This window comes from Chiloscyllium plagiosum, chromosome 17 (genome assembly GCF_004010195.1).
Source record: "Chiloscyllium plagiosum isolate BGI_BamShark_2017 chromosome 17, ASM401019v2, whole genome shotgun sequence".
In the NCBI taxonomy this organism is placed as follows: Eukaryota; Metazoa; Chordata; class Chondrichthyes; order Orectolobiformes; family Hemiscylliidae; genus Chiloscyllium; species Chiloscyllium plagiosum.
Window position 1 is genome coordinate 51,299,113 of NC_057726.1, and position 17,661 is coordinate 51,316,773.

The window sequence follows — 17,661 nt, forward strand, 5'->3', positions numbered from 1 at the left end:
CTGACTCTATGACTGTATAACTGTAAAAGTAGATGGATGCCCAGGTAGGCTTTGAGTTTGGATGTGCAATTTCACACAAAATTATTCACAACCTCAGTCAGCTAGTTTAAGGACATACGTCAGAGTGGCCACAGCATTTTATTTTGAAAGGAAGAGAGGAAAACCTGACTGAGTCATTGTAACCAGTTTCCAAACATTCCCAAGGTCTAGCTGTGAAACAGCATTGATGGATGTCTGGGAACATGTTTCTAGTCTAACGTCTTCATTAGGGAAGCTTAACTCCTAACGAAGGGAGTATAAGGAAAGTATATTAATCATCAGATAAATAAGTGAAGAGAAATAATTCTAAATAAGGGAATAAAGGAGTAATAACAAAACAGAATTGTTGTTCATATCAACAAGTAAGATCTTTCAATTATCACATTGTATTTTTCTTTTTTTTTGTGACTTAAGAAATGTAATTTTTTTCTCTCTCTATTCTAAAGCTGCTGTCTTGCTTTGAATGATTACACCAGTAAGCTAGTCTACAGTTGTCTTGTTGAAATGGCCTTTATTTACATGAAATAGAATTTCCTCTCCATCACTATGATTCTTTACTTCCAACCCCCTTTTACCTGCTTCTTGCTTAATAGATACCATTACAGCTAAGTTTTTCCTTTATCCTCTTCTGATGAACAGGCTTTGAATTACAACTTTGATTCTGTTTCTGTCTCCACAAATGCTGACTATTTCAAGTGTTTTCTGATTTTAGTTTAGATGATCAGTATCTTATATTTGTTTTGAGATAGAGAGCTTACCAAAGGTTTGATTGCGAAGGCCTCACAAGGCACCTTCCACTTAAGTTACAAGCAGTGTCTTTCCAGATACTCATAAATCCTATCCCTCAGTACCCTTTTCATTATTTTGCCTACCACAGAAGTAAGACTAACAGGCCTGTAATTCCCGGGGTTATCCCTATTCCCTTTTTTGAACAGGGGCACAACATTCGCTACTCTCCAGTCCCCTGGTACCACCCCCGTTGCCAGTGAAGACGAGAGGATCATTGCCAACGGTACTGCAATTTCTTTTCTTGCTTCCCACATAATCCTAGGATATATCCCGTCAGGCCCGGGGGACTTGTCTCTCCTCAAGTTGTTCAAAATGTCCAACACATCTTCCTTCCTAACAGGTATCTCTTCTAGCTTACCAGTCCATTTCACACTCTCCTCTTCTACAATACGGTCCCTCTCGTTCGTAAATACTGAAGAGAAGTACTTGTTCAAGACCTCTCCTATCTCTTCCGACTCAATACACAGTCTCCCACTACTGTCCTTGATCGGACCTGCCCTCGTTCTCGTCATTCTCAGGTTTCTCACATATGCATAAAATGCCTTGGGGTTATCCTTGATCCTATCCGCCAACGATTTTTCATGCCCTCTCTTAGCTCTCCTAATCCCTTTCTTCAGGTCCCTTCTGGCTATCCTGTATCCCTCCACTGCTCTGTCTGAATCCTGTTTCCTCACCTTATGTAAGCCTCCTTCTTCCTCTTTACCAGACCTTCAACCTCTCTCGTCAACCAAGGCTCCCTCACACGACCATTTCTTTCCTGCCTGATAGGTACATACATTTCATGGACACGTCGTATCTGCTCTTTGAAGAAGTTCCACATTTCCACCACATCCTTCCCTGACAACGTATGCTCCCAACGTATGCTCCTCAAATCCTGCCTTACAGCATCGTAATTTCCCTTCCCCCAATTATAAAATCTACCTTGTTGTGCGCACCTATCTCTCTCCATAACCAAGGTGAAAGTCACAGAATTGTGGTCACCATCACCAAAATGTTCACCCACTAACAAGCCCACCACTTGTCCCGGTTCATTACCGAGTACCAAATCCAATATGGCCTCCCCTCTGGTTGGACAATCTACATACTGCGTTAGAAAAGCTTCCTGGACACACTGCACAAACACCGCCCCATCCAATCTACTTGATCTAAAGAGCTTCCAATCAATATTTGGGAAGTTGAAGTCGCCCATGACTACGACCCTGTGGCTTCTGCACCTTTCCAAAATCTGTTTCTCCACATCTCTGCTGCTATTGGGGGGCCTATAGTAAACACTCAGTCATGCGACTAGTCTGACTGTCACTACTGGATGAGCCTGGGAGTTCAAAGGTGCATAACTCTGCATCCCTCTCCCTGATAACTCTAAATTTGAATCAGCCACTTTCTGATTTCAGCTTGGGTGTCATATGTGTCCAAGATGGAAGCCAACATCCAGTATTTCCATCCCTGTATCCATCTGGTTTCTCCCTTACCTCAGCTTCTTGTTGCTGAAAGCTCAACTGTGCCTTTAACTCTCAGCTTAATAATTTCAGTGCACATTTGACTTTTGTTATCCTGAAGTAATCAAAAACCTACTGCCCATGTTCAACTCACACCAAGTTCTGTTTATCAAAGGTCCACATGTACATGGATAAATGTCCAGTTCCGATTAAACAAAAGATAGTTTTAAAAAAAAATCAATCATCTTTGATTTTGAATCTTTCTGTGGCCTTGCCCCTCCCAGCTTTAATATCCTCCATCCTTTCATCTTCTCCAATTCTTGTCCTTTGAGCAGTTGGGATTACTTAATTTACCTTTTTGAGGTCAAGGTCTTATGTTTTAGGAATCCATCTAACCTCTCCATCTCTCTGCTGCTCTTTCATATAAGAGGTTCTTTAAATCCTGTTATGATCATGTAGTTCATGGCTGAGTACCAGATTATATTCCTGTAACGTGTCTTGCAATGTTTTTTGCTGTGTTAAGGTTCAATATTAATATAAATTACTGATTGTACTTAATCACTGTGCCAGGGTCACTTGTGGGGCAAGTGAGTGTATGGTTTTCAGATAACATTGTTGCCTACTGTGTGATTTAACACTAGAGTCAATTGAACAAGTTTCTATAGTTATTAGACACACACAATCATTCAGTTGTCTGAGTAGTGTAGCCTTATGAGATGTATAGAGAAGGACCAAGGACAGTACTGGCATAAGAAAACTCTGAAAGCAAAAGTCAGAATTGAAGCACGCTTTTGCTTAACTTTGGATGTCTACCTTGAAAGATAAATCTTAGTTTTTTTTTGTTCAGTAAATTGTTGTATAATTATTCGTAACAGATTTTAGTAAACTAGATTCCAAGTCATTAATGGAATGTTTGGGAATAAGTTCTATCTATTAATGGGAAAGCAAATGTAAACATTGAAACTGTGGCAGTGAGAAATCGTACTAGGAAAGGTATGCCTACATCATTCACTTGGCTAATGTATTTAACTAGTTATTTCTGAACCTCTGTTTGGGTGTGTTAATTTCCCTAAAGGAATATTTATAGAGTTTGTGCATGTAAAATTTAGTTTGCTGCAGTTTGTAGGTTAAACCAGTCTTGTGCAATGCAGAGGAAAGAAGAATTAAGAATGAAAATGAGTCTTGCCTGTTTATAGATTTGCAGACACTGCAAAACATGTCAAGACATTAACCATCTTCAGATTTAAACACATCATGTGCCGTAATCTTTGACAGTTGGAGGTTATTACTTAGCTAAGTTTTTCTTTGTTATCCTCCTAAAATACTGCAAGTTCCATTATTCTATGTATTTTTCTTTAACAGTAGTTCATGGATTAACAAAGTAAGCAAATTCATGTATATGTTATAGGACCTTCCAGACGTAGTGATCTTGAAACACTGGGCTACTGCATGTTGAAGGCGTTGTGTGGTTCCTTGCCATGGTCTGATAATGTTGATTATCCCAACTCTGTCATGGAAACAAAACAGAAGTGAGTGAGTGTATATATTTATGTAATAACGTGCACAATCTAAATGTTGCATATATGCAATTTAAGATTGTCGTCAGTTGTACTTGAGCATGGCAAATAACAGTCAAATTTAAGATTGCACTATTTGAGGAAACTACAGTGGTTTACAAATTAGTGTTGTATGGTGAAATATCGAAGTGGTTTGATAAAGGTTTCAAATGCTAGTATATTCAAGAACCAGGAGCATTTTAAAACCATGTTGTCACCATAAATGATAGTGTGATGAGTGTTGTGCAGGAGGAAGATTTCAACTTTTTATTTATTTTGTTTATAAAGTTAATGCCCCTCAGTTCTTTTTTAAAAGGAGGACGCTGGTAAATTAAATGATGCTTAGAATGTGAGACTTGATGGAAAATTAGGATTTGAAAGTTACCATCCAAAACATTTAAGTTTAAATGATTGGAATAGTTACTTTGGCTGACATCAATGCATTGTGTGCCTCCCCCCAGTCCACCCATTCCGTTCTTCCTCCTATTCTCAGCATTTTGTTCAGGTGCCTTGAAAGTTGCAGTGGAACGAATATAAATGCTTAACAAATTCACCTGAAATACCTATGCTATTTTAGCAAGAGTGTGAATTTTTTTTTGATAAAATGGTTAAATCATCCACTCAAATAGCAAAGGAGGAATTTCAGATGAACACAAGAAATATTTCTGCCTGTTCTGCAATTTCATTTCATGGCCAGATAGGAGATCTTCTGACTTGAGGGTGTGAGAGGAACTGAAAAACAGGATAAAATCATTTTAAACTGAAATAAAAATATACGGTCATTGCTTACTGTGCTTGAAAATTACGTAGTTGCTGAAGGTGACAGTATTTGAGGGTGCTTTTATAAGCCTTGGTTCTGGTAAGGTTCATGTATTTAAAACGTTCAGCTGCACTTTCAAATTTGTTTTTTTTTAACTTGTATTCCTCTACTAATTAGGGAGGACGATGGTGACCTGAATGACTAAGTTAGGGCCTAGGGGAGCATCATACTGAGAAGTGTGACAGTTTTGATCTCTCCGTGGTGAGCTGGCACAAATTTGATGGGCCAAATGGCCGTCTCCTGCTTTGCCATGAACGGCTAACTCTAAATTCAGGGTCTGTCTTGCTATCAGTCATTTTAATTTAACAAAAATCTGCTGTTTTGCACACCCACTCCCAAACTATGCATTAGCCCTAAAGGGAGGCAGCCTTAATGACATTTTGCAGTTGATTTAGAATTTCATCAATCTGGAGGAGTTAAAACATTAATCATCAATGAAGTTCAATGAATTAATTGACACTCAAGGCATGTCCTCCAAATTGAACCTCAAGCACTTTACGCACTGGGATTTCTTCAAGGAAATATTTTCAATGGATTTACAAAACTTTATAGAAATAGCATCAGATAAGAATGCTTAACGAAGTACGGGTTGGTTGTCACCTGACAAATGGAGCATCTGCAAGTGGAGAGAACTGGCAAGATAATCTCTGGTTTGCCATTTTGTCTGCCTTTGGCTATAAAAATTAACAGGAATCTTTCTTGGCAGAAAGATAGAGAGATTTGCCCCATTTTATCTTTTTTGTAAAGGTAATCCATTAGCACAGCACTATATTGGAGTAAACCAAAGACTTATAGACTGTACTGTTAACCATTTTTCTGGTTGTGGGCTATATTTTAATGTGACTTCACCTTGTCAAAACTAGCTCATTTTTTTGCGGTCTTCACAGTAAGTCAGAGAATGTATTAATTAAAAAGACACAGAATAATTTATATTGTCATTTGACAGTACAGAGTTGAGTACTGCTGAAAAGCAATGAAATTTGTTGAAGTCTTTTGTCTTGCAAATTGTTTTGATGAGTGCTAAGTAAAGCTTTGACAATGGTTTTTGTTTTAGCAATAATCTATTATTTTGCTGAAGTGAAGGACCCTACATGGCTACAAAATATAACACAAATTTTGTGTTTCATGGTGAATTTAAAGATAAATTCAAAGATTAATTGTATTTCAGACTGGAGATTGGAATCCCAATATTGAGAGAGGTTAATTGAAAGCCTGCAAAAACTGTCTCCCTGTTCTTGATTATATGTTCTTGATTAGCTTTTTTTTCCTCCACAGAAATTAATTCTGCTTCTCCATACTTGAGACAGATGCATATGTAGTATTTGATGTGTTGAACAAGATGTTTATGTAGACATTAATATTTATAATATGGATTTAATTTTAAAACTGATTTACTCATTTTTGGGGTTTCTTTGTTAGATACAAAGCTGACCTACCAAGTCTTTTCAAGTACTGTTCTGGGAAAAGAAAGTTTCCAGGTAATATTAATTCGAGTTTTCAAGACACATGTTATTTAATGTAAAATTAAATCTGCATGAATGTAATAAGAATGTTCAACATAAAAACCAATTACCAGCCTAGGTTTTTAGCTTGTGAGATTATCATTTGGCTAACTGGACCCTTTCCAAATGTTTTGGGGGGAGGGTGGTGGTAGAGTGGAGGAAAGAATACTAAGAATGCAAAGTTCTAATTATGATTATTAAAACTGTAAATAAAAATGGAAGTACATAAATGACTATTTATTATTCTGTAATGTTCAAGTAAAATGCTGCAAAGCCTGTTGAATTTTGAACCTGAATTTTTATAATCTAATTTTCAATTATTTGGAAGTTTGAATATTACATATTTATTGTCAGAATCCAGTGCACACCAAGGAACAGATGATGTGTGCTTTAAGTGTTTCTGTGCACATTTCCAGATGATCTGGTTACAGTTTTTAAAATATACATCTTGGTAAATGTGACTTATGAACAATGGTTTCTGTTGTATCTACAAGCTTGCAAGTGGAATTCTCTTAGTGTTTACCATATTGCTGAGGAATTTGCCATGAACACTTTAATTAGGAAGCACATAGAGAACAAATCTACGTGAATTACTCTTTTCCATCTTGTGATTGAATCAATTTCAACAGGGTGAGAAGGCTTTGAAAAGTCTTTTGTTACTCTTTGATCCTCTGTTGTACTCTGCACAATACCCTCTCCTGGATCTACTTGCCTGGTTCAGGACATGAAATGTATAGAATCTCACTTAAAACCTTCTGTCGGCCCATTTACAATTTCCATTTAATTCTGTATTTATGTTAATTTTGTGGTACAGTTTGATTTTAGGCTGTGTTCTTATGTTGGATTTTCTCCCAATTTTTTTCAATTGTTTACTCTTTCAGGGATTATAATCCCACTGATGCCCATGGCTAAGTGTTTTATGTTCTACTTGGTTAAAAATCACACAACACCAGGTTATAGTCCAACAGGTTTAATTGGAAGCACACTAGCTTTCGGAGCGACGCTCCTTCATCAGGTGATTGTGGAGGGCTCGATCGTAACACATAATTTATAGCAAAAATTTGCAGTGTGATGTAACTGAAATTATACATTGAAGAATTGATGTATTGAAGATTCAATATATAATTTCAGTTACATCACACTGCAAATTTTTGCTATAAATTCTGTGTTACGATCGAGCCCTCCACAATCACCTAATGAAGGAGCGTCGCTCCGAAAGCTAGTGTGCTTCCAATTAAACCTGTTGGACTATAACCGGGTGTTGTGATTTTTAACTTTGTACACCCCAGTCCAACACCGGCATCTCCAAATTATGTTCTACTTGAGTCTTGACTGGCTGTTCTGACAGTCAAAAACTAGGTTGGCTTTTGACTGCTGTCACCATGCAGATATTCCAGAGAATACCAAGATTAATTATATTGTCCTGCTGAATGTTAAATCAGCACCAAGTAGGGAATCAAAACAAGATGTTCTTGGTTTGCACTGCTCAGTTCTTCACTCAGTTATTCAGCTGTCACGGAAGACTTTTATCCATTTGATTAGATCACACTTCATAACAGCAACACAGATATTTCTTTCTCTAAATAACTTAAAACTGAATTTACTTTTTATCATGGTATAAAGAATACTTATTTTTATATAGTGCCTGATTACCTAGCAAATGATCTCATATTACTTCGCAAGTTTTGTAGTACAATATTTGCAGTAACAACACATCAGCCTAACATCTATCATAAGACAATTATTGGGATCCATTATTAAACGTGTACTTTGGCTGATCATTATGATTATCTGATCCAACATGGATTCGTAAAGGGAAATCATGTTCTGATTCTGACTCTAATTAGAGCTCTTTGAGAGAATAACAGCAAAGTGGATAAAGGGAACCTTGGAGAAGTAGTGTAGTTGTATTTCCTAAAGACATTTAATAAAATGCCACATCAAAGGTTACTACACACTAGCACATGGTTTAGTGATAGTATATTATCATAAAGGGTTGGTCTACTAACTGAAACCAGAGCGTAGAGATAAATGGATCTTGTGCTTGATAAACTATAACTAATGGAACACCTTGGGGATCAGTGCTGCAAAGGTCATTGACTGCAGAGCTCCGCTGTCCTGCCATATCCAGGCATGAGTGGTGTCGACCATTAAACTACCAACAGAAGCAGGAGGCTCCACAAATGTCCCCATCTTCAAGAACAGGAGAGCCCAGTGAAAGATGAGGCTGAATTATTCACATCCGTCTACAGGTGGAATGTTGAGTTGATGATCTTGGTCTCTTGCTGAGGGTCTCTTACATTATAAATGCCACCTCTCAATTAATTTGATTAATTCCGCATGATATTAAGAAACAGCTGAAGGCACTGCGTACTGCAAAAGCTCTGGATCCTGACAACATTCCAACAATAGTACTGAAGATTGTGTCTCATACCTTCCAATGCCCCTCCCGTGCAGTTACAAGACTATTATCTACCTGGCAATGTGGCATGTTGCCCTGGAATATCCTGCCTACAAAATTAGGACAAATCCAAGCTAGCCAGTTTACCACTGTTAGGCTTCTCTTGATCAAGAAAGTGATGCAAAGGTCATTGTCCATACTATCAAGAGGCACAGTAATAACCTGCTCACTGACACTTGGTTTGTTTCTGCCAAAACCAATTAGCACCTGACCTCATTAAGTCTTTGTCTAAACATGGACAAAAGAGCTAAAGCCCGAAGGTGAGGAGAGAAGGATTGCTCTTGACAAGCTCTCGGAACACTGGAGGGTGTGGGAATTTAGGAAGTATGTGCATTGGTTGGAATCATACCCAATGCAAAATAGGACAGTACTACCTTCAGCTGCTTCATGAGTACCTTCCCTCCATCATAAGATCAGAAGTGGAGATGTTTGACTACAGTGTTCAGCCCTATTTGCAACTTAGATACTGAAGCAGCCTGTATTCATATGTATCAGCACCTTGATAGTATTCAGGTGTGGGTTAATAAGTTGCACGACACAAGTACCAGGCAACGACCATCTCCAACATACAGAATCTCATCATTTCCCTGTGGTGTTAACTGGCATATTACCATTGCTGAATCTTCCAGAATCAATGTCCTGATTCAGTTGACTCAAAACTGAACTGGACTAGCAAATTAAATACTGTGGCCACAGCAGCAGGTCAGAGACCAAGAATTCTGTGGCAAGAACTCCCCTCCTAGCTCTCTAACCTTTGACTAATATCTACAAGACACAAGTCCATGTGTCGGAGAATACTCTTCATTTGCCTGAATGAGTGGAGTTCAAATAAAAATGCAATCTTCTTGAATGGCACCCCATCCATTACTTTGCAAATTCAGTCCCTTCACCATTATCACACTGGCTGCAGCCAGTGCACCAAGTACAAGGTGTACAGCAATTCATCACGACTTAGCACCTTCCAAACCCACAACCTCTGCCAACTAGGGTGACTGATGTATGCAAACACAATATCTGCACATTCACTTTCAAGCCACAAACCCCTTCCTAACAATACCTTAGATGTACCTAGAACCAGCACCTGTCATAGTTCAAAAAGATAGCTTAAGGGCAATAATGGTTGGCTTTGCCAATGAAACACTCAACCACTTATTTGTTTAAATACAGATTTAAGATTGTTTTAGAAGTACTTCCAATGCTTTTTGCCCTAACATAAAACAATTGTTGTAGATTCAAAGAGCAAACATAATTTGAGTAATTGTCCATTCACTGTCCTGCCTCCCTCCTGGAGTCCTCATGTCTTCAAATGTTTCTGTCATGTCGTAATCAGGACTGAATCCTGTTTCCAAAGTACAGTCTGATTTGATGAAGCTGCAGTATGTCTGATGTTTCCTGCCTCTGTCTACTGGTTTGTGAAGTTTGTTACATTAGCTTTATCAATTACTGTTCAGTGTTGGTTTGAATGTTAAGCATCCAGGCTGCAAAGACGCATCGACCTCTTTACAAGGTCGACGGCATGGTAGCTCAGTGGTTAGCACCACTGTCTCTCAGTGCCAGAGACCTGGGTTCAATTCCAACCTTGGGCAACTGTGTGTGTGGAGTTTGCACATTCTCCTGTGTCTGCATGGGTTTCCTCTGAGTGCTCTGGTTTCCTCTCTCAGTCCAAAGATGCACTGGTTAGGTGAATTGGCCATGCTGAATTGCCCATCGTGTTCAGGAATGTGTAGGCTAGGTGCATTAGTAAGGGGAAATATAGAGTAATAGGGGTAGGGAATGGGTCTAGGTGGGATACTCTTCGGAGGTTTGATGTGGATTTGTTGGGCTAAATGGCCTGTTTACACACTGTAAGACTTCGATGATTCTATGACTAACTTCAACAGCTTCAAAACATTTAGGGAATATCTGTTGCTTTCTTTCATCTGCAATATTCTGTCTATTGTAGATTTTAATCTCCTTCAAGGCGAATATTCATCATTTGTCTTCACTGATTAAGATTTTTCAATTTATCAGAGCCCTTCCTTTTGGGTATTGTTTTTTTAGTTTTGCTCTGATTTTACCTTTAAACCATTTCTTTGTATCATTATGTTTAACTCTGTACTTTGATTCCTTCAAACTTTGTCATCCCCAAAATTGTACCTTTGTTCATAATGTATTTGTGCATTTCATACTACTTGAGTACTCTGCAGCAATTAAAACTTGTATAAGTACCAAGGTCACCTCTTATTACAATGTTCACTCATTGACATGTAGTCATTTTAAACGTAATTCAATGTAGATTGGTGCATAATTATTTTAAAGTTTTCACATTGTTACGTAAGTGTAAGCTGCTTTTTGCCCTGTGCCTCAGTCTCAAACCAACTCTATAGCTACCCGTAGCCCTAGTCTTAGCTTAAACTCGCATTTTTTCTGTTTTTCCCCCTCATTCCCTCTCTTTGCTCATCTTATTCGTGAAACCTACCTCCTGCTCCCTCAACCCAATTCCCACTGAACCACTTTCTGACTGAATCTATTTGGGATGTTTTACTCAATTAACTGTGCTATTTAAGTTGGCCAAACTTTTTCCCAAGCTTGAAAGGCAGTTATTTCAATATAAAAGTTTTGTTTCTGAAATAATAGATATTTGTGTATAATGAAATGTTATGTTCCCTTCTGCTTATTAATTTTTAAATCAATTTTATTAACTTACAGAAGAACTGAAGAAATATTTGCAACAGGTCATGTCTCTACAATATGATGAGGAGCCTGATTATGAAGAACTAAGAAATCAATTTAAAAATGGCCTTGAAAGGCTGGGCATGTCACCTTATGACCCTCTGGATCTTATAACCACTAAATAAATTTTGTGTGCAGACGACTAGGTAATGTCAGTTTCCAGTTGAATTTTGACTGCTCAAAGTTGATTCTAGATATCTAGAGAGTTTCTGACACTTGTAGCATTGTACTCCTTTTTGAGCAGACAGTGACTCAAACAGACAGCAGTTTATTTTATTCCTTTCTCTGTGTTTTATTAAAGATCCTCCTTTACCCCTACACCTCAGAAGTAGTAACAGCTGTACCCAGTGTTCAATGCTGCTTGAGGGCTAGGGAAGGGCTACGCCGTTAGATGTCCCACTGATAATTCTCAGTCCTTGACCTAACCTTTGCAGGGTCTTTGCATCAAATCAGCACTTGAAAAGGCCTGATTAGCAAGATCTGAGCCTTCCCTCCCCAAGAAGGCTGGGGGCAATACTTCAAGGTGGAAGAGCCTAGTTCACTCTGGAAGTTGGTCCTTGTATCCCTTTTTCATTCGCACTATCAATTTTTTTGTTTGCCCTCAAAATTGATATTCATGCTTCCTACATTAGTTGACAAAGAGGCATAGGAGGGTGTTTGGTAAGTGTTACTGTTTTAAATTAAAGAGTAACTGAAGTTTTTGGTGCAATTGTAGAGATTATGCTTTGATTCTGAAATTTTCGGCAACAGTCCCTGAAAATGTTGTCAATTTTATATGAAGTATGTACAAAAGCAAAAGATTTTTTTAGGCCAGAAATCACACGGAATATTTTTAAACAATATCAACTTTTACATGGTCTTGCCAAGGTTTTGTATACGATACCTGAAACTTTGTGTACAGTCTAAGTTCCAAGGTATTGTCAGAATATTATGGGAATTAATCAGACTATTGCTTACTATGAAGAAATATGGATTTTAAAGTACTTGAGAAAAATTGGTTCTGCTTTTGTTAGAATGGTGGAGATTGACATGATTAGAGGTGTTTTAAAATATGAAGGAATGATCGTGAAATAGTAGAATTAAAGCGTGCCAAAGTTGAGAGGCCCAGAGCTTGATACAAGATTAAATGCAACAGATTAGAATATAGTGTTGAGAAGACCTTTTTATAAAGATAGGAAATACATTACCAGAATTGGTGATTAAACAGAAACTGTGTCAACATTTAAGACTACGTTCAGGTAATTGGTTGAAAGCCATGGAAAGTATGTTAAAAGAACATAAGAACACAGCAGGCGTGTAGAATTAGGACCGCAATTGATGTAAAATGTAAATTATCTGTTTCTATTCTCAATTTTGTTGTGTCAATGGTTTTGAATGCTACACCGGGGCAGTTCTGTGCCTATGCAAGTAATTGCTGGAAACAGGCAGAAAATCCAAATGTAAGTAAGTTGACTCTTCAGTCTATTTGGTCTTGGCTAAGCTATTATCAAGAGTCTATTGTTTGGGGTAATTTTGTTTTGATATGTTTTGATGCTAAATTGATGCCAGTAATTGAGAAATGTGTTTGGGTTATCAGTGAATCCAGTTTCTTTACAGAAGACCATGCCTGCCCTAAATAAATAACTGAAGTAGGAATACAGACTTACTTTCTCCCATGTCGCAATAAAACCATTGACTGCTGCCAAGTGCAAAGCTTTAGTGACATTAGTGGTATTCTCAGAGTGGCAGACTACTGTGTTATGCACTCAAACTAACATTTTGAATTTTTTTTCTCCACAGATCTGAACAATCAGTAACCCACTGTGAGATCAGTGTTAACATATTGAGTCGATTTTAAAGCCTATGCCTTGAAAGATGCACTTTTTTTTTGACATCATGTTTTTTATAGCTCTTTAGCAATAGTTCCATGGTTAAATGTTTTTTTTTTGGAAGAAAAGTGTGTGCTTGTGTGTATTTCAGATTTCCAGGTTTATATTTGGTGTTTTAAATAAAATTGAATGGTAATTTAGAGGTGTTTTTTAAACTGGAATTCTTATGCTGTTTCTTACCCGTGGTATTTTGCTCTTATTTTGATCATTGTTCTAATTGTGATCCCATAGTGGCAACTGATTATCTCTATTATTCCCACCCTCCTCAATAAACTTGTGATGCTTTTATCTATAAATAAACAATTTAAATAGTCAGCAAGCTCTTGCATGAGCTAGATTTGTTTCTGCAAACAGAGAACTATTGCAGAAATCAAAGACAGTTTTGACAGTTTACATCTTCATTGAAATTGGTTATGATAGCTCTTTTGGCAAATACTTCTAACCCATGTTGTTAGTTATCTTTATGAATATAATCTGTTTAAGTTGAATCAAGTTTATCTGAATGTATTTTGTGATGAAACACAGGTGTAGCAGCATCTGTGGAGAGAAAACAGAGTTAACATTTCAGGCCCAGTGACCTTTCTTTAGAACTCCAGTTCTGGAGAAGGGTCTCCTTAACTCTGCTTTCTCTCCACTGATGCTCCCAGACCTGCTGTGTTTTTCCAGAAATTTCTGTCTTTGTTCCTGATTTACAACATCCACAGTTCTTTGAGGTTTTTTATATTTTGTGAACACTGTTTTAATATGCCGAATTGCTTGTACTGTGAAATTTGTCTTCCAAATAGTTTCAAGTATTATCCATTTGGTTTTGGTTGGGGCAATTTGCCATTAATCATTAGAAAACTGTCTGAAGTTATAACTTGTTTGCCATGTGTTTGATGAAAGGGAATAATAACTTTAATGTGAAAAGACAACATCTCAAATCCCCGAGAATAGTTACTACCCTTATGAGTTCTATTACAGATCCAAGTCTACTGGAATTTGGAGAGCTCATGTATATGTTCCGTACTTCTATCCAAGAGCACCTGAAGTCAACATCTGTAAGATAAAAATCATTCAACCCAAAATACTTAACTCCGATTAGAGCAGATTATTCAGAGAATTGTAAATACAAGGTTAACAGACATTATAAAGCATTCAAAACACATTTTTAATGAGACCCATCCAATGATGTCTGGAGGTTTATGGCTGCTGGCATTATGGCATTGTTGTTTTGGCATTTAAGGTATGCCGTTGCACCATATAAATGACTTATTCCAAAGGCTGGCCCTTTATTTGATGGGATATTATGTTTTCCTTTCTGTCTCCTTTCCTGTCAGACCAGTTTTCTTCTAGTTCAAGTATGCTATGTCGTGATTCACATTCAGTAAATTTCTAAATTCCTTCTCTATTTTGTAACTGTAACATGAGGTTATCGCAGATTTTGTTAGCTTATTAATAGACTTCAGCATTACTAGCTTTTTCATCTTTTTGGGATCTGAGTTTTATTCCAACTTAGATTGCAGGAATGCAGTCTTCTCTTTATCTATTACCATTTAGGTAAAAGTAATGTCACCAATTTCACAGGTGAATGTAGACTCCTCTCTAATCAGAGCGTCACCACACCTCAGGCAAAGGAGAGATTGCGAAGGGGAGTCCTTCATGATAACTTCAGCCAATTGGCAATGAAGAATGATGCCAACAGAATGAAATTGTACCATAAGGATATTGTACTATAAATCGAGCCCTGCTATTCCCAAAATCTTACCAAATGTTAAAATTCTTTTAAGGTAAGCATATTTACCTGACTTTCAGATCAAGACTGATAGAAATCCCAGAACAGATTTCTGTACTAAACCAGAATTATTTGTTATCAGTAATTAGACTAAAGCTCCAAATAAATAGATAGAAACCCTTGGCATAAAGCGTTAGCTAAAACTCTAATTCCTTTATAAAATCCTCCTCATATGTGCACAAACAAATAGGAAAAATAGATTATTGGTAGAAGTAGATAAAACTGGAAAGTCATTTCAGTATCTTTGCTTCCTAATTCCAGATTGGAAATGCTTCTATTTTTATCTAGGTCTCTGGTGTTCACTTGTCTTTCTGTCAAAGCTTACACTGATTTACAAGAAATATACTTGACTGATTTACTTGGAAAGTGTCTTAGCAGACAGTGTCTGATCAGTTTCAATTTACCAATTGAAAAGTCTCAGCTCACAGTAATTGGTTTTCTTTTAAACTGTGAGGTTTTACTGCAAAGAACACGCAGCTTCTCCTTGGGAAACAGCACAGCCTTCTATGTATATTTCTATCTGTAATTTATTTGGTGTTCTAATCTACTCCGTTAGCTAAGAACCAATCAGCTTTAATTGTAAATAATTCCTCAGCTTCTGATTGACTGACTGACTGTCCACAGACATGAGTTCACAGTAGTTATTGAACTCCATATTGTGACATTAGAATTGGATTTAATTGTCACATACTCAAGAACAAAGCACAATGTACAGTGAAACATGTACAGTATCACCACACAAGGTGCCATCTTAAGTGCAAAGAACCAGGTACAAATCTTTTATGAAAATAGATTAGGTACAAAAATAGAAATAAAGCAAAAAGCTAAAAGTTCTACATTACGGTTCTTAGTATAAATTAGGAAGATAAAAGAAATAAAGTTAAACTTTACAGTCCTTCTATAGCCTGCAGTGTCTCCACCCTGTGAGCTTTACACACGTGGTCTTGCTGTCCCCACACTACTGGGCTCAAGATCTGTGACATGCTGACCACACCAGGCCCTAGTCTGTCTGCCGCTTTGCTCTAGCCCTGCGATCATGCAGACAAATTGGTTAAAAAGCATTTGTATAGAAACAGTTCTTTTCCTTGCAGCCTATAGTTTTTAAGGGCACCAAGACATGGTCCTCACGTAATGGATTTTATAATAGGATTTGTCTTGGGCAATCCACACTAGTGTTTCAAAGAAATTGACATGATGCCTAGCTAAATGCAGATTGGATATTTTCTGAACACTGAAAATATGTCAGTTATTTGCGCTGGTGCAAGAATTCAGGGTGAAGTGTAATGATGGATAAAGTTAGATGCATTACTGATTTTAACATCACTAATTTTGAAGGTCCCACTGACAGTAGTACTCACAGTAGCTTGTTCTGTAACATGACTCCCCTGAAAATTGGCAAGGATGCAATACAGGTGTAATTCATAAAAATAATACAAATACAATTGTTTAGCAAGTCCTTTGAGAAATTGCATCAGTATTCCTTTTGATATGTTTAATTTCTCCAATTGGACTTGGTTCAAGCACCTTAATTGATATTTGTATCCAAACTCTGTAGACCATGCAGATTATGCAAGAGCAGCAAATATAGTTCCTTGCTGATGATACATAAATGCTAACACTCCAGGAGTACTACTATTAAAAGAGCTAACAGGAGTCAAGCCCGGCCACATAGTATCCTATAAGTATCGCTTGAAAGAAGCATCACAAATGAAACTAGCAACCACAAGTTTGTGATCTGCATCTTTTCACCATTGTTTACAAAGAAAAGTTTATATTGCAAATGTCAAGATCAGCAATTCAATTTAAAAAAAACAAGTTATTAAATCATAATGAGGCAAGCAGCTAATGCAGTTACTTTACTTGGTATCAATTGATAATGAAGGGCTAGAGTTTATGTTTTAATGCAAATATAAATTCATGATAGTCATACAGCATGGAAACATCCTTCAGTCTAACTAGTCTATGCTGTCCAATTCCCAAGCTAAACTACAGATTGTTCTGCTATAACACGGCCTGCTGTATAGAAAATTGAGCTGTACAAGATTGCTAGAAAATTGCTATACCTGCTCAGTAGAAAGTTCACGTTTTCCAAACAGCGTCCACAATTTTGTCAATCGCGTTGACAAAACGCACATTATAGCAGAACAATCTGTATCCCATATCCCTCCAAGTCGTGTTTTTTTAAATGTTATGACTGAACCTACATCCACCACTTCCTCCGATAGTTCATTCCACCCATGAACCACTCTCAGTATAAGTTGTCTCTCTTGTCCTTTTTAAGACTTTCTCCTCTCATCTTAAAAATATGCCCTGTAGTTTTCAACTCGCCCACCCTGGGAAAAGACCCTTGTTATTCACCTTAGCTATGTCCCTCATGATTTTTTATAAACCTCTAAGGTCACCCCTCAACCTCCTAGCCTCCAATGAAAAGGTCACAGCCTTTTATTTTTATAACTCAAGCCCTCCAATCCTGGCAATATTCTGGTCAATCGTTTATGAAGCCTCTCCAATTTAATAGTATCCTTCCTATAGCAGGGTGACCAGAACTGCGCACACTACTCCAGAAGAGGCCTCACCAATGTCCTGTGCAACCTCACCATGATGTCAGAGCTCCTACACTCAATGGTCTGAACAATGAAGGCAAGAATTTTAAATGCTGCCTTAATCACATGTCTACCTGTGACACAAATTTCAAAGAAATATG

General features: G+C 37.5%; 2 protein-coding genes across 6 annotated transcripts in view; both read left to right on the forward strand.

Annotated features, from left to right (window-relative positions):
• vrk3 (VRK serine/threonine kinase 3) overlaps nucleotides 1–16,068 on the forward strand; it is a 50,454-nt gene extending 34,386 nt beyond the window's left edge. For all 5 annotated transcript variants that reach the window (XM_043707058.1, XM_043707057.1, XM_043707056.1 and 2 more), the window contains 4 exons: nucleotides 3,673–3,793; nucleotides 6,060–6,118; nucleotides 11,292–11,461; nucleotides 13,095–16,068. In XM_043707058.1, the coding sequence (XP_043562993.1) occupies nucleotides 3,673–3,793; nucleotides 6,060–6,118; nucleotides 11,292–11,440 (329 nt within the window). In that variant the 3' untranslated portion in view covers nucleotides 11,441–11,461; nucleotides 13,095–16,068. The remainder of the gene's footprint in view (nucleotides 1–3,672; nucleotides 3,794–6,059; nucleotides 6,119–11,291; nucleotides 11,462–13,094) is intronic.
• The window catches only part of ripor1 (RHO family interacting cell polarization regulator 1), a 342,903-nt gene continuing 340,106 nt past the window's right edge, over nucleotides 14,865–17,661 (forward strand). Inside the window, exon 1 of the mRNA XM_043707051.1 lies at nucleotides 14,865–14,952. The gene's annotated coding sequence lies outside the window, so the exon portion shown is untranslated. The remainder of the gene's footprint in view (nucleotides 14,953–17,661) is intronic.